The 18,087-nt window shown below is 40.3% G+C and overlaps 1 protein-coding gene across 1 annotated transcript in view; it reads left to right on the top strand.

Moving 5' to 3' along the window:
• LOC119422954 (zinc finger protein GLIS2) overlaps nt 1-14,353 on the top strand; it is a 45,253-nt gene extending 30,900 nt beyond the window's left edge. Inside the window, exons 5-7 of the mRNA XM_037690367.1 lie at nt 725-858; nt 3,273-3,391; nt 13,504-14,353. Coding sequence (XP_037546295.1) covers nt 725-858; nt 3,273-3,391; nt 13,504-14,180 — 930 coding nt within the window. The 3' untranslated portion in view covers nt 14,181-14,353. The remainder of the gene's footprint in view (nt 1-724; nt 859-3,272; nt 3,392-13,503) is intronic.
• The last annotated feature ends 3,734 nt before the right edge of the window (nt 14,354-18,087 follow it).

Below are 18,087 nucleotides of genomic sequence, written 5' to 3'. Positions count from 1 at the left end.
GGTTTAATGATGGACATATGTTGTGTAATGATGACAGATGTGGTTTAGTGATGGACAGAACTAAAGTAGTTGTATTTTGTATTGCATTTTTGTTGTATGTAACTGGGACCCTGTGTACATAGATTTTTCACCTCATTTACCACATGTGATGAGAATGACAATAAAGAACATTGAATCCTTGAGAGTCATCCAGAACACGTGCTTCGAGTGCTAACAGATTGTGCTTGATCCTATTTTAAAAAATATTATTTTGTGAGTAAAAGACCTCCTGCACCACTGGATGGAATTTGATGAAATACCCAGAAAGTAATCTTGAAATGTACATCTGCAACAGAATAACTTCTGGAAAGCAATTCAAGATGTTTGTCATGGTGACAATCTCAGCAAACCCATAAATAGTTACGACTTAGTCAGTTTTATGGAGACTGAGCAAAGACTTATTGTGGTAGTAGGTGAAAATTTCCCCAACCAGAGCAAACAGACCTGTGAGGTCTTTATTTAAAGCTTTAAGCTAATTGCACATTTTAAAAATGGTTTTAATGTTTTAAGGGTATGTACACACACACATTATGTTTAGAGTTCAACTATGACCAACCTTAACGAATGACACAATTGTAAAAACAAAACATAAAAAATCACGAGGTTTAGACTGAAAACTCCTACATTTGTGTATTTTATTTGTGTAATTTTATCCACTCAAACCCATCTTCTTTATCCCCTCAAGTGTCACCTGCTGTTCGACTCACTGCAGGACCTGGTTGATCACATTAACGACTTCCACGTCAAACCTGAAAAAGACTCCGGGTACTGCTGCCAGTGGGAGGGCTGTGCTCGGAATGGGAGAGGCTTCAATGCCAGGTAACTGAATTCACCCCACCTCCCACATATTCAATTTCAATTCACAAATGGCAGATCGAGAATCACCTGTTAGGATAGAAATAGTATCAAATGAAAACTATTCAATTTTTAACAATTCATTTAAGGAAATGAGGTCAATTTGTCTTCCAGTAGTCTAAGCTTACGACAGCATAACAAGCCAACACTAACTATAGGATTTATCAAAAAGGAAAGTCTTAATCCCAGTCTTAAACTGGATAATGTGTCAACCTAACGGACAGAAACTGGAAGTTGGTTCCACAAAAGAGGAGCCTGATAACTGAAAGATCTTTCTCCCATTCTGTTTTTGGAAACTCTAGGAACCACGAGTAAGCCTGCAGTCTGAGAATGAAGTGCTCTGTTAGGAAAATATGGAAGAATAAGATCTCGAATATAAGTTGGAGTTAGGTTGTTGAGAGATTTGTAAGTTAGAAGTAAGATTTTGAATTATATTCTGGACTTGATAGGGAGCCAATGGAGAGAAGCTAAAACTGGAGTGCTATGATCTTTCCTACTAACTCCAGTTAAGACTCTGGCAGAAGCATTTGGGATTAACTGAAGATGTTTTAGGCAGCACGGTGGTGCAAGTGGTAGAGCTGCTGCCTCTCAGCGAGAAGGTCCCTGGTTCAAATCCCGGTCCAGGGGCCTTTCTGGGTGGAGTTTGCATGCTCTCTCCGTGCATGCGTGGGTTTTTTCCAGGTACTTCGGTTTCCTCCCACAGACTAAAAACATGCATGTTAGGCTGATTGGTAACTCTAAATTGTTTCTAGGTGTGAGTGAGAGAGTGAATGGTTGTTTGTCTCATTTGTCTCTGTGTGTCCCTGTGATGGACTGGAGACCTGTCCAGGGTGTACCCTGCCCCTCACACAGTGATTGCTGGATATGGGCACTGGCGATCACCTTGACCCAAAATACCATACCAGTTACCATACCAATTTATTTCTAATGCACTTAAAATACAACAAGCAGCCGTCCGAAGTGCTGCACAAAATTAAAAACAAACAAAAAACAGTAAAACAATAAAAACACCTATATATATATATATATATAAATAAAAAAAATCAGAACATCATAAGTAAAATAATCCAACATTAAGACACAGATGCTGACTCACTCTAGGTTAAAAGCCAATGAAATAAATAGTTTTTAAAGGAGTTTTAAAAACAGAAAGTGACGGGGCCTGCCTGACCTCCAGTGGCAGCTCATTCCACAATTTAGGAGCGAGAGCTGAAAAGGCTCTGTCTCCTCTGGATTTATAAAAGGTTTTCGGGACTGCTAAAAGCATCTGGTCAGAGGATCTAAGAGCACGTGATGGTATGTAAAAGTGAAGCAGTTCAGACAAATAAAATGGACTAAGACCGTTCAAAGACTTAAAAACAAACAATAGAACTTTAAAATGAATTCGAAACTGGACAGGAAGCCAGTGAAGGGACATCAGAACTGGAGTGATGTGCTCACGCCTGCCTGTACCAGTCAAAAATCCTGCAGCAGCATTTTGTACCAGCTGTAACCATGAGAGCGAGGCCTGGCTAACTCCTATCAACAGAGAGTTACAATAATCCAGGCGTGAGGTAATAAAAGCGTGGATTACTGTCTCTAAGTGGTGTCTAGAAAGGAGGGGCTTGATTTTTGACAGGCGCCTCAGCTGAAAAAAAGAGGACTTAACCACATTGTTGACATGGAAGTCAAGTTTCAGGCAGGGGTCCATTTTAACTCCTCAATTTGTCTAAATGGATTTTTCATATGGGGCCAAAGAGGAAAAATCCAAGGTGGAGAAACTGCTAGGGCCACAGGATGGAAGAAGCGGGTAAACGATAATGGATGGATGAAGACTTTTTAAAGAAGTATTTGGACACCCAGATATGTTTGAAAACAACATCCCTTTGGTTTTATCAGCATTTAGCACCCATTTGAGATGGAACAAATCTGACTGGATGATGTCGAATGCAGACTGTAAAAGCTGGAAAACCTTAGCAACTGTTCTCGCTTGACAATAAACAACTGTATCATCGGCATAGAAAAACCTGTTGGTAATATGTGTAGATTGTTGCACAGTGCCTGGAGTTGATGTTTGTTGTGAATTGGCTCTAAAAAATAAAAGGAATCAAAATTTTCTTTGTGTCCTCCACTTGTAGCTTGTGCATTTTCTCCTTTTTAAAAACAAATTCTACATAAGATGTTGCCATGGTTGGCTTGGAGAACTACAGTAAACCAAAAATGAGTAAAACATTTTTTTTAAATAAAAATTAGCCAAAGTAAAAAGAAAAACAATAAACAATGAAAGTGTGGAAACATCTGAACACAAGTTATAATAAAAATGAAAATGGTTCAAAACCTTATGAGTGAACGCTTATTATGGATGTTCATTTGTTTTTATGTATTTTGTTTTGTTGTAGGTACAAAATGCTGATTCACATCCGCACTCACACAAATGAGAAGCCGCACCACTGCCCCACCTGCAACAAGAGCTTTTCACGTCTGGAGAACCTGAAGATTCACACCCGCTCACACACAGGTGAATTTAAAATCAGGGTTTACATTAAACCGTACTAAAGTTTGTTAATGCTGAACCCATGTGCAGGAAGGCAGGAGGACTCGGGAATAAAAGTTATAATTAAAGTTTATTTTAATAATAACAAAACCAAAACACTGACCGTGCAGTAAAACTTACTTTACAAACAGAGGACACTTAGGGCAGACACAGACCAGGACACGGTGGAAGGACAGTTATAATACCGTATTTTTTGCCATATAAGTCACACCTTTTTACATAAATTTGTAAGTCCTGCGACTTATACACCGAAACGACTAATATATGACCCCCCCCCCCCCCCATATTTATAACCCAATTTCTGGCTGAGATCTGACAATTTCATTCATTCTGACATGGAAAATATTGAACATTACCACTTTCAGTCACTAGAGGGCCCTAGAGTAATATGGCAATCCAAGTGTCTCATTAATAAGTAAAAAAAAGTGGCTATTACTGAGACACTTGGCTTGCCACAGGAGCCACCTTCGTCTCGCTCCGGAACTCCTGGAGTAAACGTCAAATCAGCTGCATTTTGCCGCGCCACCCAGGCAAAATTCAGCTGATTTGACCATTAAAGTGCATTTATTAAGGAAAAGTTCAACTGAGACACACCTTTTCTATAATGTCAAACAAACAAATAATTGTTTTTAAGTATTAATCTTGTTAAATTCTTGTTAAAGTCCTCCTGTGCACGCTCCCGCGGCCACCATTTGGCAGCCAATCGATTTCTGGCAAAACACCGGCCCACGTTTCCGGGTGGTCAGCGGCGACGCATAATAGATGCCACTTATACGGCGAAGCGACTTATTTATGTTTTTTTTCCCACTTTATTAGACATTTTTGGACTGATGCAACTTATACTGCGGTGCAACGTGTACGGTGGCAAGTACGGTAGATAGTTAATGCTTGGATACCATGGGAGTGAAAACACACAGACTAAATACAGATGCTAATGAGATGTAGTGGGAACACCTAGAGTGATTAGGATTCAGGACAGGTGTGCACAGGAGCAGGAACACAAGGAAGACAAAGACACAGGACAGGCAGACACGTCTCATCCACCAAACAACAAACAGCCACTTATCATAAACAAATTCAATCTGAAGATGGTAAAAGATTTTAGAAATGAACGCCACTGCACTGCGTTTTTAAAAGTGTACAGCTAAAACATTTATGAACCTCAGGTCAAACTTCACGTTCAGCCTGCCTGAACAGAAAAGACCCAAGTCTTGTTCTGCACTGAAAAGCAAGTTTTCTAGACTTGAAAAGTCTTTATGTTGACAGCAAGTGTTCAACTTGGTTTTTTTAATTTTTTTGCCTTTGTGTCTGTGACGTTCTACTCCATGTATAGGTTAACTAACCATCTCAACCACTGCCTCCACAATGACCTCACACCTCCATCATTCAATAACACATCCTTGCTCAAATATTTCAGAACACTTGATCCTAATGCAAACACTGTACATTACACCCGGTAACTAAACATTTCTCATGATTTGTACTTTATACAAAACACCCGGCAAGTATATTAACACACCGGTAAATGTTTTTCTTCCTTTGAACCAACTTTGCCTGTCACCTTTTTTACTGTCTTCTTCTTCAGTGTCAGAGTCAGAGTTTCTTTCTTGTCATGTGGTGGAACGAAATTATGTACACAGGGTCCCAGTTACATCCAACAATAAAATGTAAAAGAAAAACTGTAATAAGAGCTAAGATATGAACTAAGAAAAACATCAACTAAAAATACGTTAAGCACTAATAGCATAAAAACAACACGCCGAACAGCAGCATGAACATGAGTCTGTACGAGCAGATGAGTACGAATGAACACAGCAACATAAAACAGATCAGCAGCAACATGAAACAGATCAGCAGCAACATGATGTGATTTTTTTCACAGTGATTATCCTGGTTAGAGATTTGTGAGTCTAACAGCCTCAGGGTAGAAGCTGTTCCTCAGTCTAGTGGTTCTACACTTAATGCTCCTCAACCTCCTGCCTGAGGGGAGTGGGGCAAAAAGTGTGTGTGCTGGATGAGTGGGGTCCTTCATGATGCAGGTGACACTCTTCCTGTATCTGGAGGTGTAGATGTTTGTGATGGTGGGGAGACTGACTCCAACAGACTTCTGTGCAGCCTTCACCACTCTCTGCAAAGCTTTTCTTTCTGCAGCTGTGCAGCCTCCATGCCACACGTTGATGCTGGAGCACAGGATGCTCTCCACTGCACACCTGTAGAAGGAGGTGAGGACTGAGCTTCCCAGTCCAGCTCGTCTCAGCCGCCTGAGGAAGTAGAGTCTCTGATGAGCTTTCTTGATCAGGCTGGTGGTGTTGTTGCCCCAGCGGTGTTGGCTTAATTAATCTCTTATTGAAGTCAGTTTCTCTTTTGCTAATGCACATGCATTATTAGGTCACGTAAACTTATATGAATTTATTAATCCCATTCTTTTCAAGTGAAGGAAAGTCCACTCAGTCTCTCAGTCGTTAGTATTAAGCACATGTAGTTTCAATAGTTCAGATCTTCGAAATAGGATTCTATGGGGAGCTCATGAACAAATATTATCTTACCTGTTGAAAACTGAGTTTAGTTCTGACTAGAATAACTAAGTGCTTGTTTGAGTGGGGCCGAGGTCAAAATGGATTGTGGCTGCTTTAAAACATAAGTCTCACATGTTTTCATTGCTGTTCATGCAAATACTATTTTCTAAACATTGCAGTCAGTTTTCCTTTACATAACTGTTCAAGCAGAAATATCAAAACATTTTTGCCACAAGTGCCCAAATACTACAACTAATATCATCTACTATTTTCACTTTTGAATAAACATAGAATCCTATGTAAATAACTATGTCATGCTAAATTTGCAGCAATGTAAGATTTATAAAATGGCATTTACATGAACCACCATGAAATGTTTAAGATTGGAGTTGTTTGAAAATGGCAACAATTCACTCTGGTCTTGGCTCTGCTGGGACTAGTTGTTAGCTTGTTAATCCACTCAGAATCAAGTTTTTTTTTACCCAACTGGGGTGGATCCAAAAGCTGTCAGTTACATGTTATCAGATGAGAACCTTTTTACAGAACCCCACTTCAAAAGATTTAAGAGTGTCGTCTTACAGAAAGAAGGTTGCATGCTCGCCCCCAAGTCACTTTGGGTGGAGTGTGCAGGTTTTCTCTTGATACTCCGGCTTGCTCCCCCAAACCAAAAGCACGCAGGATGAGTAAATTGGGAACTTTAAATGTTCCCAAGGTGGGAGTGGGAGTGTGTTTTTTGGACTTTTTTGTCTCCATGTGTACCTGTGATGGACTTGCGACTTGTCCAGGGTGTATTCCGCCTCTCACACAGTGACTGCTGGAGATAGGCACCAGCTCCCCATGAGCCGGAAAGGAAAAGCAGGTAAGAAAAATGGTTGGATGGATGGATGGACCTGACCTGAGAAAAAGCACAGACAGTAACTGATTATATGGTAGTGGGAAGGTATGTGTAAAAGCTACTTTTATCAAAATTACAAAAACACAGCTTGCTTAAGCTGCCTTCACTTTACTCAGTTTTCTAATAGAGGAGAGAGTTGGTGGGCTGTTGAGATTTGTTGAGGCTTATCTGTTTGCTTGTTGATTCTATATTGTTTTAAAGTTTTGCAAGTTTGAATCTGTTGCGGATTTTTAACCTCTTGAGCCCCAAGCCCTCGGTACTGAGAGTAGAATTGCACTACCTGTTTTCTCCTTCTGCTAACTCAAGGTACTCGATTTAAACATAGATGTATAGTATCCACAGAAACATCACAATCTTGCATAAATCTCATAAAACATTCCTACAATCTGCAAGAACAGTTAAAACCACAAACAATTGAATCACAAGGTAAACAAACTGCATAAAATGATGCAAATCCAAAATAGGACACAGCTGTTTACCACAATATATGTACACACAAACACCTTGTCTGTCGAAAACAGAGATCTCAAGTTTTATCAGGATCCAACCAGGAATCACTCAACCACCAGCAAAAGAAGACCAGAATTATTGCTAATGTTTGAAAAACTTAATACAAACATCTCTTACATTTGTTGTTTTGCATCTGGATCTTACTTCCAATGGCATAAAACCATATTAATAAAGCAACTACATCTCCCACTGGGCTTTTTGAGCATTTTCCTGTACAAAATAATCACTCCTGACTGGAATACAAGAATTTCAATGGACAAAGGCAATGGCCACTCAATCTGTGTCACACATCTCCTTACAATGACTGAATAGTGGGACTAATGTAAATGTGTTGATGTTAGCTTGTTTCTATTAAAACTAAGAATTTCAAGGTGGGGTCTTTAGTTCAGGGCAGCACGGTGGCGCAACTGGTAGAGCTGCTGCCTCTCAGCGAGCAGGTCCCTGGTTCAAACCCCGGTCCAGGGGCCTTTCTGGGTGGAGTTTGCATGTTCTCTCTGTGCATGCGTGGGTTTTCTCCGGGTGCTCCGGTTTCCTCCCACAGACCAAAAACATGCATGTTAGGCTGATTGGTAACTCTAAATTGTCCCTAGGTGTGAGTGAGAGAGTGAATGGTTGTTTGTCTCGTTTGTCTCCATGTGGCCCTGTGATGGACTTGCGACCCGTCCAGGGTGTACCCCGCCCCTCGCACAGTGATTGCTGGACATGGGCACCGGCGACCCCCGTGACCCAAAATGGAATAAACGGGTAAAGAAAATGGATGGATGGATGGATGGTCTTTAGTTCAATTCAGTCAAGCCAAACCAGAGTTATAGCCCTGCATAAAGCTGCTGGTTACAAAAAGGCTAATGTGGCTACAAGCTCACTTACGCATGATGCACAAGTGCAGTGTTTCTTCTTCTTCTTTCAGCTGTTCCCTCTTCAGGGGTCACCACAATGCGTTGTCCTTCATCTCACTTTGTTCTCTGCATCCTCTGTCCTCGCTCCAACTACCGGTAACTCCATGTCCTCTAACTGCATCCATATATCTCCTCTTTGGCTTTCCTCTTTGTCTATTTATTGGCAGATGCATTTCTAACATCCTTCTACCAGTATACCCACTGTCCCTCCTCTGGACATGTCCAAACCATCTCAGTCTGGCCTCTCTAACTTTATCTCCCAGTTGTTCAATCTGTGCTGTACCTCTGATGATCTCATTCCTAATTGTATCCATACTTGTCATTCCTAAGGAGAACATCAACATCTTCACTTTTACCACTTCCAGTTATTTCTCCTGTCTTTTTGTCAATGCCACTGTCTCCTGACCATGCAACATAGCTGGTCTCACCACTGTCTTGTAAACTTTTCCTTTGACCTTTGCTGACACCCTTTTGTCACAAATCAATCCTGAAAGTTTTCTCCATCCACTCCCTCCTGCCTGGACTCTCTTCTTCACCTCTTGACCACATTCCCCATTTTAATGGACAGTGGACCCATTACGGGCAGCACGGTGGCACAACTGGTAGAGCTGCTGCCTCTCAGCGAGCAGGTCCTTGGTTCAAACCCCGGTCCAGGGGCCTTTCTGGGTGGAGTTTGCATGTTCTCTCCGTGCATGCGTGGGTTTTCTCCAGGTACTCCGGTTTCCTCCCACAGACCAAAAACATGCATGTTAGGCTGATTGGTAACTCTAAATTGTCCCTAGGTGAGTGAGAAAGTGAATGGTTGTTTGTCTCGTTTGTCTCTATGTGTCCCTGTGATGGACTTGCGACCCGTCCAGGGTGTACCACGCCCCTCACACAGTGATTGCTGGACATGGGCACCAGCGACCCCCGTGACCCAAAATGGAATAAGCGGATAAAGATAATGGATGGATGGATGGATGGACCCATTACAGTGGTGCTTGAATATTTGTGAACCCTTTAGAATTTTCTATATTTCTGCAAAATATGACTTAAAACAGAATCAGATGTTCACACAAGTCATAAAAGTAGATAAAGAGAACCCACTTAAACAGTGGACCCCAAGTACTTGAAGTCCTGCACCTTTGTGACCTCTGCTCTTTGTAGCCTCACTGTTCCACCAGCCTCCCTCCCATTCACACACATGTACTCTGTCTTACTATGGCTGACTTTCACTCCTCTTCTTTTAAGTGCATACCTCCACCTCTCCAAGTTATCTTCCACCTGTTCCCTGTTCTCACCACAGATCACAATGTCATCTGCAAACATTATAGTCCATGGAGATTCCTGCCTGACCTCATCTGTTAGTCAGCCCATCACCAGAGCAAACAAGAATGGGCTCAGAGTTGATCCTTGATGCACTCCTACCTCCACCTTGAAGCTATCTGTCACTCCTACAGAACATCTCACCACTGTCCTGCTGTCCTTGTACATGTCCTGTACCAGTCTGACATACTTCTCTGCTACTCCAGATTTCCTCATGCAATACCACACCTCCTCCCTCGGCACCCTGTCATATACTTTTTCTAAATCCACAAAGACACAATGGAGTTCTTTCTGACCCTCTCTGTACTTCTCCATCAGCATCCTCAAAGCAAAGATGGCATATGTGGTGTTCTTTTTGGCATAAAACCATACTGCTGCTCACAAATAGTCACCTCTTGTCTAAGTCTTGGTTGCACAACTCTCTCCCAGATCTTCATTGTGACTCATCAACTTAATTCCCCTGTAGTTGCTAGAACTATGTACATCACCCTTGTTCTTAAAAATGGACACCAGAACACTTCTCCTCCATTCCTCAGGCATTTTCTCACTCTCAAATATGCTATTCAATATTTTGGTCAAAAACCTCACTGCCATCTCTCCAAGCCATTTCCAAACATCTACTGGTATCAGGTCCTACTGCATTCCCTTTCTCCAATCTTTTGAGAGCTTTCTGGACTTCACCATCACTAATCTTACCCACTTCCTGGTCCACAGTTCCGATGACTTCTACTCGTTTTTCTTTTTCATTCTGTTCATTAATTAGCTCCTCAAAGTACTTCTTCCATTTTCCCATCATACTCTCCTCACTTATCAGAACATTACAATTTCCATCTTTAAATCTTTAACAAGCCTAACATACTGTACATCCTTTCCAGCTTGATCCCTTTGTCTTACAAATCGGTACAAGTCCTTCTCGCCTTCTTTAGTGTCCAGCCTCCCATACAACTCATCATATGCCATCTGCTTTACATTTGCTACCTCCCTTGTTGCTCTACATTGCATCTTCTTATATTCCTGTCTCCTCTCTTCTGTCCTCTCACTGTCAGTTCTTCTTGGCTAATCTCTTTCTTTGAATGGTGTCCTGCGCTTCACTATTCCACCACCAGGTTTCCTTATCATCCATTCCCTGTCCAGATGACACATCAAGTACTTTCCTATCTGTCTCTCTAATTACTGTTGCTGTAGTAGTCCAGTCATTTGGAAGCTCTTTCTTACCACCCAGAGCCTTTAACAGCTTGTTTCTGAACTCCTCACAACATTCTTCCTTCTTCAGCTTCCCCCCATTTGGTCTTCTTCTCTGATTTTACTATTTTTCTCTTCTTCACAACAACAGTCATTCTACACACAACCATCCAACCCTGCCACAAGCTTACAGTCCCCAATCTCCCTCAGCTTTACTCTTCTACACAGGATGTAATCTACCTTCGTACTCCTTCCTCCACTCTTGTAGATCACTCATTCCTCATTTGGAAATATGTGTTGACTATAGCCATTTCCATTTCCTTGGCAAAATCCACAACCATCTGTCCTTTGTGGTTTCTTTCCTTGACACCGAACCTACCCATCACTTCCTCATCCCCTCTGTTTCCTTCACCAACATGTCCATTCAGGTCTGCTCTGATCACCACTCTCTCCTCCATGGGAATACTTTCTATCAATTCATCCAGATATTTCCAAAATTTATCTTTCTCCTCCTCATCACATCCAACCTGTGGAGAATAACCACTGACAACATTTATCATCAGACCTTCTACTTCTACCTTCAGACACATCACACTATCTGACACTCTCTTCACCTCTACTACATTCTTTGCCAACACCTCCTTCAAGACCACCCTTACTCCATCTCTCTTTCTATCCACACCACGGTAAAACAGTTTAAACCCTGCTGTGAACCTTGCTGCCCTTCCACTTGGTCTCTTGGACACATAAAACATCTACATTCCTTCTCTGCATCATGTCAGCCCACTCTCTACCTTTGCCTGTCGTTGTCCCCACATTTAGAGTTGCAACCCTCAGTCCTACATTCTTGACTTTCCTCCTCTCCCTCTGTCTCCTGACACGTTTCCCTCCTCATGGTCTTTGACAAACAGTAGCACAATTTCCACCGGCACCCTATTTGTCAACAGCATTGGTTGCGGTTGTTGTTAACCTGGGCCTCAACTGATCCAGTATTGTTTTGCTTTGATGAACTCACATCATAGATACGCAAAAGTATTTTACATCGGATGCCCTTCCTGACACAACCCTCACCATTTACCTGGGCTTGGGACCGGCTAAAGAGATACACTGGCTTGTTATACCTAGTGGCTGGTTTTACGAGTGCTTAAGTGCAGTGCTGTCAGAAGGAAATGTATTACTTTTTGTGGTCGATAAATGCCATGCAAATAAAGATTTTACACAGCAGAGCTAATTTATTTGAGCTAACTATAAAAGGTTGTACAAGTGTGTAAACACATTTGTTGTAATTTCTCTCTGTGCCTATCATAAAGAAAGTGTGTGAGTGGCAAGTTTTTTTTAGATTTTTTAAAATATTTATAATGCTACAGTTGGAGTGAAACTCGTTTCTTCTTGTTTAATTGTTTCTTATATTTTTGCATAGTATTAAAATGGTAATTAAAAATACCAAAACAAGTCTTTTTTAGGTAACTACAGAAAGTGAATTAATTGTAGCAATTGGTGCCAAACTGGACCAATATTTGCCATACTGTGCCAAATGGCAAAACACCTAGCTATTTCTTAATTAAAACCGCCACAGCTTTGTGCCAGTTTACTTCAGCAGCATGCATCTTTCAACTGGTAATGTCCACATATGGATTCATAGTTTCCTAGAGTTTTTAAGTCTTCTTCATTGTATTTTTAAATGTTATATACGCTAATGTAGACAAACATTAGGAAAGAAAAAAAATTATCCTCCTTTTTTTTCTTTTTCCATCCTCATTTTCTGTGTGCTGTGATGGTTACATTAATAAATCTTCCAAATGTTAGCTTCATTTTGATACCAAGATGATTTCAACAGTTTGTATTTGCCGAGAATCACTTTCACTCAGGCATGTTATTTTCAAGCAGGGATTTCAAGGAAACCCCATGGGTTTATCAGATTAAGGATCTGTTTAAGTTATTTTTCACATTCATTGATTGGAGTTTTAATGGTAATACACATCATTGTCCAAGCTCCAAACACTGGACATACATATATATTAGGCTCCGTTATAATACCTGAACATTTGTTGTATGAATCTGGTATTTTTTCTAACATATTTGTCCATGATCCATCATCACAGAGCTGGTTTCTGGAGAACGTTCCTTTAGTCGTTAGCAAATACTGGTCTAAGTTTTCTTTGTTTGCTGTGACTTTCCTAGGAAAACATGAGGGTTTCACAGGAATATTTCACAATGAGGCTGGTTCATTCAGGAAACCACCCTCGTGCTGCTCAAATAATAAGTTAAGAAACACAGAATCAACACTTCAAATTTATGGGCGTCACTGGGACCTTGAGTACACAATTTCATTCCACCTCTTGTACCACATGTGATGCGAATGACAATAAGATACTTGAGCTTGAAAACCAGCCTAAACGTTTTTATAAGCCTGCGTTTAAACTTTGAACTATCAAATGACTTTATTATTGAGTTATTTCATTATTAAGGTCAACTAGAAGTTGATAAAAATGCCATGGCAGGAGAGAATATTTGTAACAAAGACTGCAGTAATGTGTGTAAGCAAGATTCTGCTCTTTTGTACCTTTCAAATGTTTAATTTTAACTTCTTAAATCAATTTACCAACTTAAATATGCAAAATGTTTCATCCAGTGTGGCTGCCTGAAACAAACTGTGATCCATAAATTATCCTCAACAGGCAATGTGCATATTCTTCAAGGCCTTTAATATGCTTCTGTTTTTCAGTGTCTTCTTTTAGTTTCTTTCTCACATCTGTTTTTCTCTTCCTTTAGGTGAAAAGCCCTACATTTGTCCATACGAAGGCTGCAGCAAACGCTATTCCAACTCCAGCGACCGCTTCAAGCACACCCGCACCCACTATGTGGACAAGCCTTACTGCTGCAAGATGGCTGGCTGTTTGAAACGCTACACAGATCCCAGCTCACTGCGCAAGCACATCAAGGCCCACGGGCACTTTGTTGCCCAGGAGCATGTCAGCTCCACCAGGATGGGGTTGGGGGTGGGTTTCTCTGGGCACCCTGGTGCCACTGAGCTGCCATCTGTAACAGGGCCACACGTCATCATCCCCGGAACTGCTGCAGCTCTCCTCGGGGGGATCGGGACATCATTGCCGTTCTCTGCTCTCTGCCACTCCAGAGCCCTGGTTCATCAGAGGGCACCTCTCCTTCCCATGGGTAGTGGAGGGGGCTGCAGTTTTGGGCCGCTTGGCCTTTCAGACTCCACTCTGTTACACTTTGGACTCTCAGCTGGATCAGTGCTGGGGCTGGGAGGGCTAGGAGGTCTGGGGCAGGCACTAAGGAAGGAGTCTGAGGACAAGGAGGAAGATGACGACGAGGAGGGTGAGGTACTGAACCTGTCTGCAGAGGTGGGGCCGCAACAAAGGAACGCTTTGTCCTGGGTGGTTGTTCCTTCAAAAGCTTTCTTCCTCAAACCTACTGCTGTCAGTTAGAATGTGCAGTATGCACACTTTTATCCTTTTAGTTTGCATTTGCAGTAACGTGTTTACAGAGTATACAGAGCATGCACATTTATGAGAAATCAAGATTTCTGACAACTTTAGAGCAATAAAAAGGCTTTTCTGTTATATTAGCTTTGTGACCATTGATAATTCACATCACCATACTCGTCTGTGATTCACCCTGTCTTACTGTTGACTTAAGTCAGTTTGCGCAACCCATAAAAAAGGTTGTAAAACGTTTAAACGTTCCTCCCTTTGTTGAATTTTAAGTTGCTGCAGAGATCACAGTGCAGGGCAATGGGGTTCGTCTTATCCTTTCTGCAAACATCTTAATGTCATAAACACTTGAACTTTGAGTTGTCTGCGAAGACGTCATACAAATTTGATCAGTTTTTCCGATCTCTGACTGGCGTAAGCCGAACTGCAAATTGGTTTCCAAGTGCTGGAGTTGTTGAAAGCTGAAACAGGAAAATCCAGTGCTAACCACGTAATGAGCCCAGTTTAGCACTGAAACTGGTTTGTTAGCTGTGAAAAAAATTATTCCTACATCTTGGATGTTTGCCCACTAAAATTGCTCAGAGTACTGCTAGAGCTTAGAGAAGTCTGTGTTGTGACGTTAGATGCCACAAGGACAAATTCTCAGCTTATTATGGCAAAAAGCCACATAAATTAGGAAATATGTGATATATAGATGGACTGATTCAGGCTGAATCCCATTTCACTCCTTCCTTGTAACAGTTCAGTTGATTAGGCTGGCCCAACTTTTAAATTTTACATCTGGCATTGTCTCAGTTTTAATACATCTCTTGTAATGTTTTGGGGATGTAGGGTACGGCAGGTGTTCCCAACCCTGGTCCTAGAGGAACACCATCCTGCATGTTTTATTTGTTTCTCTGCTCCGACACACCTGATTTTAATTAACGGGTGATTAACAGGCTTCTGCAGAACACGAGTAAGTGATTAAATCACTGAATCAGGTGTGTTAAAGCAGGGAAACAACTTAAACATGCAGGATGGTGTTCCTCGAGGACCAGTGTTGGGAACCACTTGGGAAAGGGTAAAATGACAGGACCTTTGTCCTTTTAACAAAGATTTTTCATTTACACACTTAAAAAAAAAGACAAATGAATTTGTAGGTGGACATAAATTATTCACAGCAACATTGTAACATCTAGTTTCATGTATTCCAATGTATTACACCCTTAGCAAGATATAAAAACAAACAAAAATAGTATCATATATCCATTCAAAAACATTTTAAAGTCAAAACAATTTTTATTATGTCTAGTTTGACTTGTTTCAAAGTTACCGGTACATATTTTAACTACTGTGTAAAGGTCCAAGGGCTAGGTGTAACACTGGCATTCAGCCTCGCTGACATCACTTTTCTTGTCTTCACTTTGTTTTTTGCAGTATTTTCTATGCAAAAATCACCTGTGATAGACTTGATTAACTACTACAGACCATGAAACAATTTTGACCCATGGCAAGTTCATTGAATGTTTCCATTTTTACTCAATATGCCATTAAAGTCATTTTGAGAAGTGAGACAAAAGCTAGTCCAGCGGCGTGAAAATATTAAAACTGACATATAGTATAGCTGAGGAGAAATGAGACCATGCAACAGTTCTATAGTTAGCGTTAAAAATTGTGACTCTGTCTCTCATGAAATTTACAGCAAATTATGTTACAGTTTAAATAATATTTATATGTTGCCTGTTTTTATTATTATTATGTATTGCTAGGCATGTCGCAATAAACAATAAATCAATTAATCGCATGATAAATGAAAATTATCAACCTCGTTTTCATTTATCGACTTTATCATTTCTTCATGTCTCTTTCCACTGAAGACACTGGATGACAAAAGGCTCCACTCCAGTGCTCTTCACTGACCCCTCCCTTTATCTTTTTCCTGTTTATTAAAATCAGTTTTAACGACCCAAAATCTCATTTTTGGATTGTTAAAAGCAGCTAAGTTGAGAAGCTAAGCTACGAGCTAAACTAATAGGCCAACTTCGGGAAAAAAACCTCCGTCTTGCCAAAGCTCCAAAATTCACGGTTGAAACCCGAGCATTCGTCTAAAAAGTTGTTTTTCTCTGAGAAGAGAAACGGAGAGCTTGTTTACTGATTTTCTTTATTAAAAACTTTGTGTGACAAATGCTATGCTAAAGAGCTCAAACCACACCGAGCATCCGCCATTTTGAGAACCAAAAAATAGAAACGAGAGACAGACCATGTCACGTCAAGGGGCCTCCCTCTCATTTTTCTTACAGACACGCTGCTCGCTCCCTCACTATCCATCCTTCGGTTCAAACAGTCTTATCCTGCCATCCAGCGGTCAAAAAAGGTACTACACACAAAATTAACCAACATTCTTAAATTTGACAATTACTAATTATTGTCAAATTTCAATCATCGTTTATCGCAATAATTTCTGAGACAATTAATCGCCCATCAATTTTTTTTAATGGTGACAGGCCTATGTATCGCATATCTGTGTAATTACAGAATGAGTTGCAATAATTTCACATGAAATCATTCGAAAGCATGTAAAGTAACCATGCAAAGTAGGTGTCTGTTTTTTTTTTTTTTTTACTACAACAGCTTGTGTAAAAAATGCCCTTGAGATCCTGCCTCACCTGTTTGGTTTCAAATTTCACAACAAATTACCACCGGTAAGCAAGCCCCCTGTGAAAAACACACGACTACTCGTAACCAAACAAAGTCACAAAGCAGTGGTCTTATCATTGGTCTCAGCTGCTTGGTTGTTTATTTCATCTTAGCTTTAGGGAATCTTAACTCTTATATCCAGTACAGTCAAAATGTGTGTGGAAGAACACAAAGCTGACGATGTGGCTTTCAGGGTCACAACAAGAAAACTGACGCGACTGAATGTAGGTTTAAAGCTTACTCCACTTTTTGCTGTTTCTTTGTGCTACTTGTCGCTCTGCTAATCATTCAAAGACAATGATCTGGGCAGGATCAGCATAGGTAAAAAAAAATAAAGACAAAATAAAGACATCCACACAACAAATTAGACAAAGATGTGTATTTGTACACGTTTGCTCAAGACGAATGGAAGCAGAAACCTTGTGTGGTCTCTCAAAAGACATATATTCTTTATTAACCACAACTCTAATAAAACCCACCTGCATAATTGCATGTCACTGCATGTTAAACGTTTTTGTATCTTATTATGTGAGTTTGTTAAAACTCGCATTGTCCTCAGTTTGTAATGATAAAATTATAGCAGTTGTCTGTCTGTCGCAGTACCAAATGTGCACTTTTTTAAACAAATGATTTGAATAATTTTGAAGGAAAATGACTGACGATGGCCATATGTGGCCAATATTCATGTTGATATACTTTGTATTGTTTGCACATTGATTTATCCAAATTAGTAAATCAAAGTTGATTATGTAAGTGCCTTGTGTTTCAGCTGAAATATATCACACAGTTGAAACGATGAGAAATATTTACCCAGATGTACAGTGTTTAAATGTACTTTTCGTTACTACCTTTTTTTTAATGTATGACTTGACAACAGATGTTCTTTGTACATCCGAACCCATTGAAACAATTTCTATAAACTTCATCAGTGTGAAATTTTTGACCATGACGCATTGTCAATAAAAACATGAAAAAACTAAATTCCTGATATTGTAATTAATTTGCACATTTTAAACACTTTTGACTTTTTGTTTCTCTGACAAAAAGTACAAGAATCATTCTAATCATTTTTAGACTCTTTTGTAACTTAAGTAATGTTGATGTTATTTTTGTGAGACGCATTTTAATTTCAGTTTGAATTTTCATTTAAATTTGTTATTTTCTGGCGGTTTTCTTGAAATGAGGGTTTTATGGACTCGTCTTCAATAAATAAAGTTAAAACAAA

The sequence above is a fragment of the Nematolebias whitei genome, chromosome 16, assembly GCF_014905685.2.
Source record: "Nematolebias whitei isolate Nwh7 chromosome 16, NemWhi1, whole genome shotgun sequence".
Taxonomy (NCBI): Eukaryota; Metazoa; Chordata; class Actinopteri; order Cyprinodontiformes; family Rivulidae; genus Nematolebias; species Nematolebias whitei.
The sequence above is the reverse complement of the archived record's forward strand: the minus strand, read 5'-3'. Positions and strand labels throughout refer to the sequence as shown.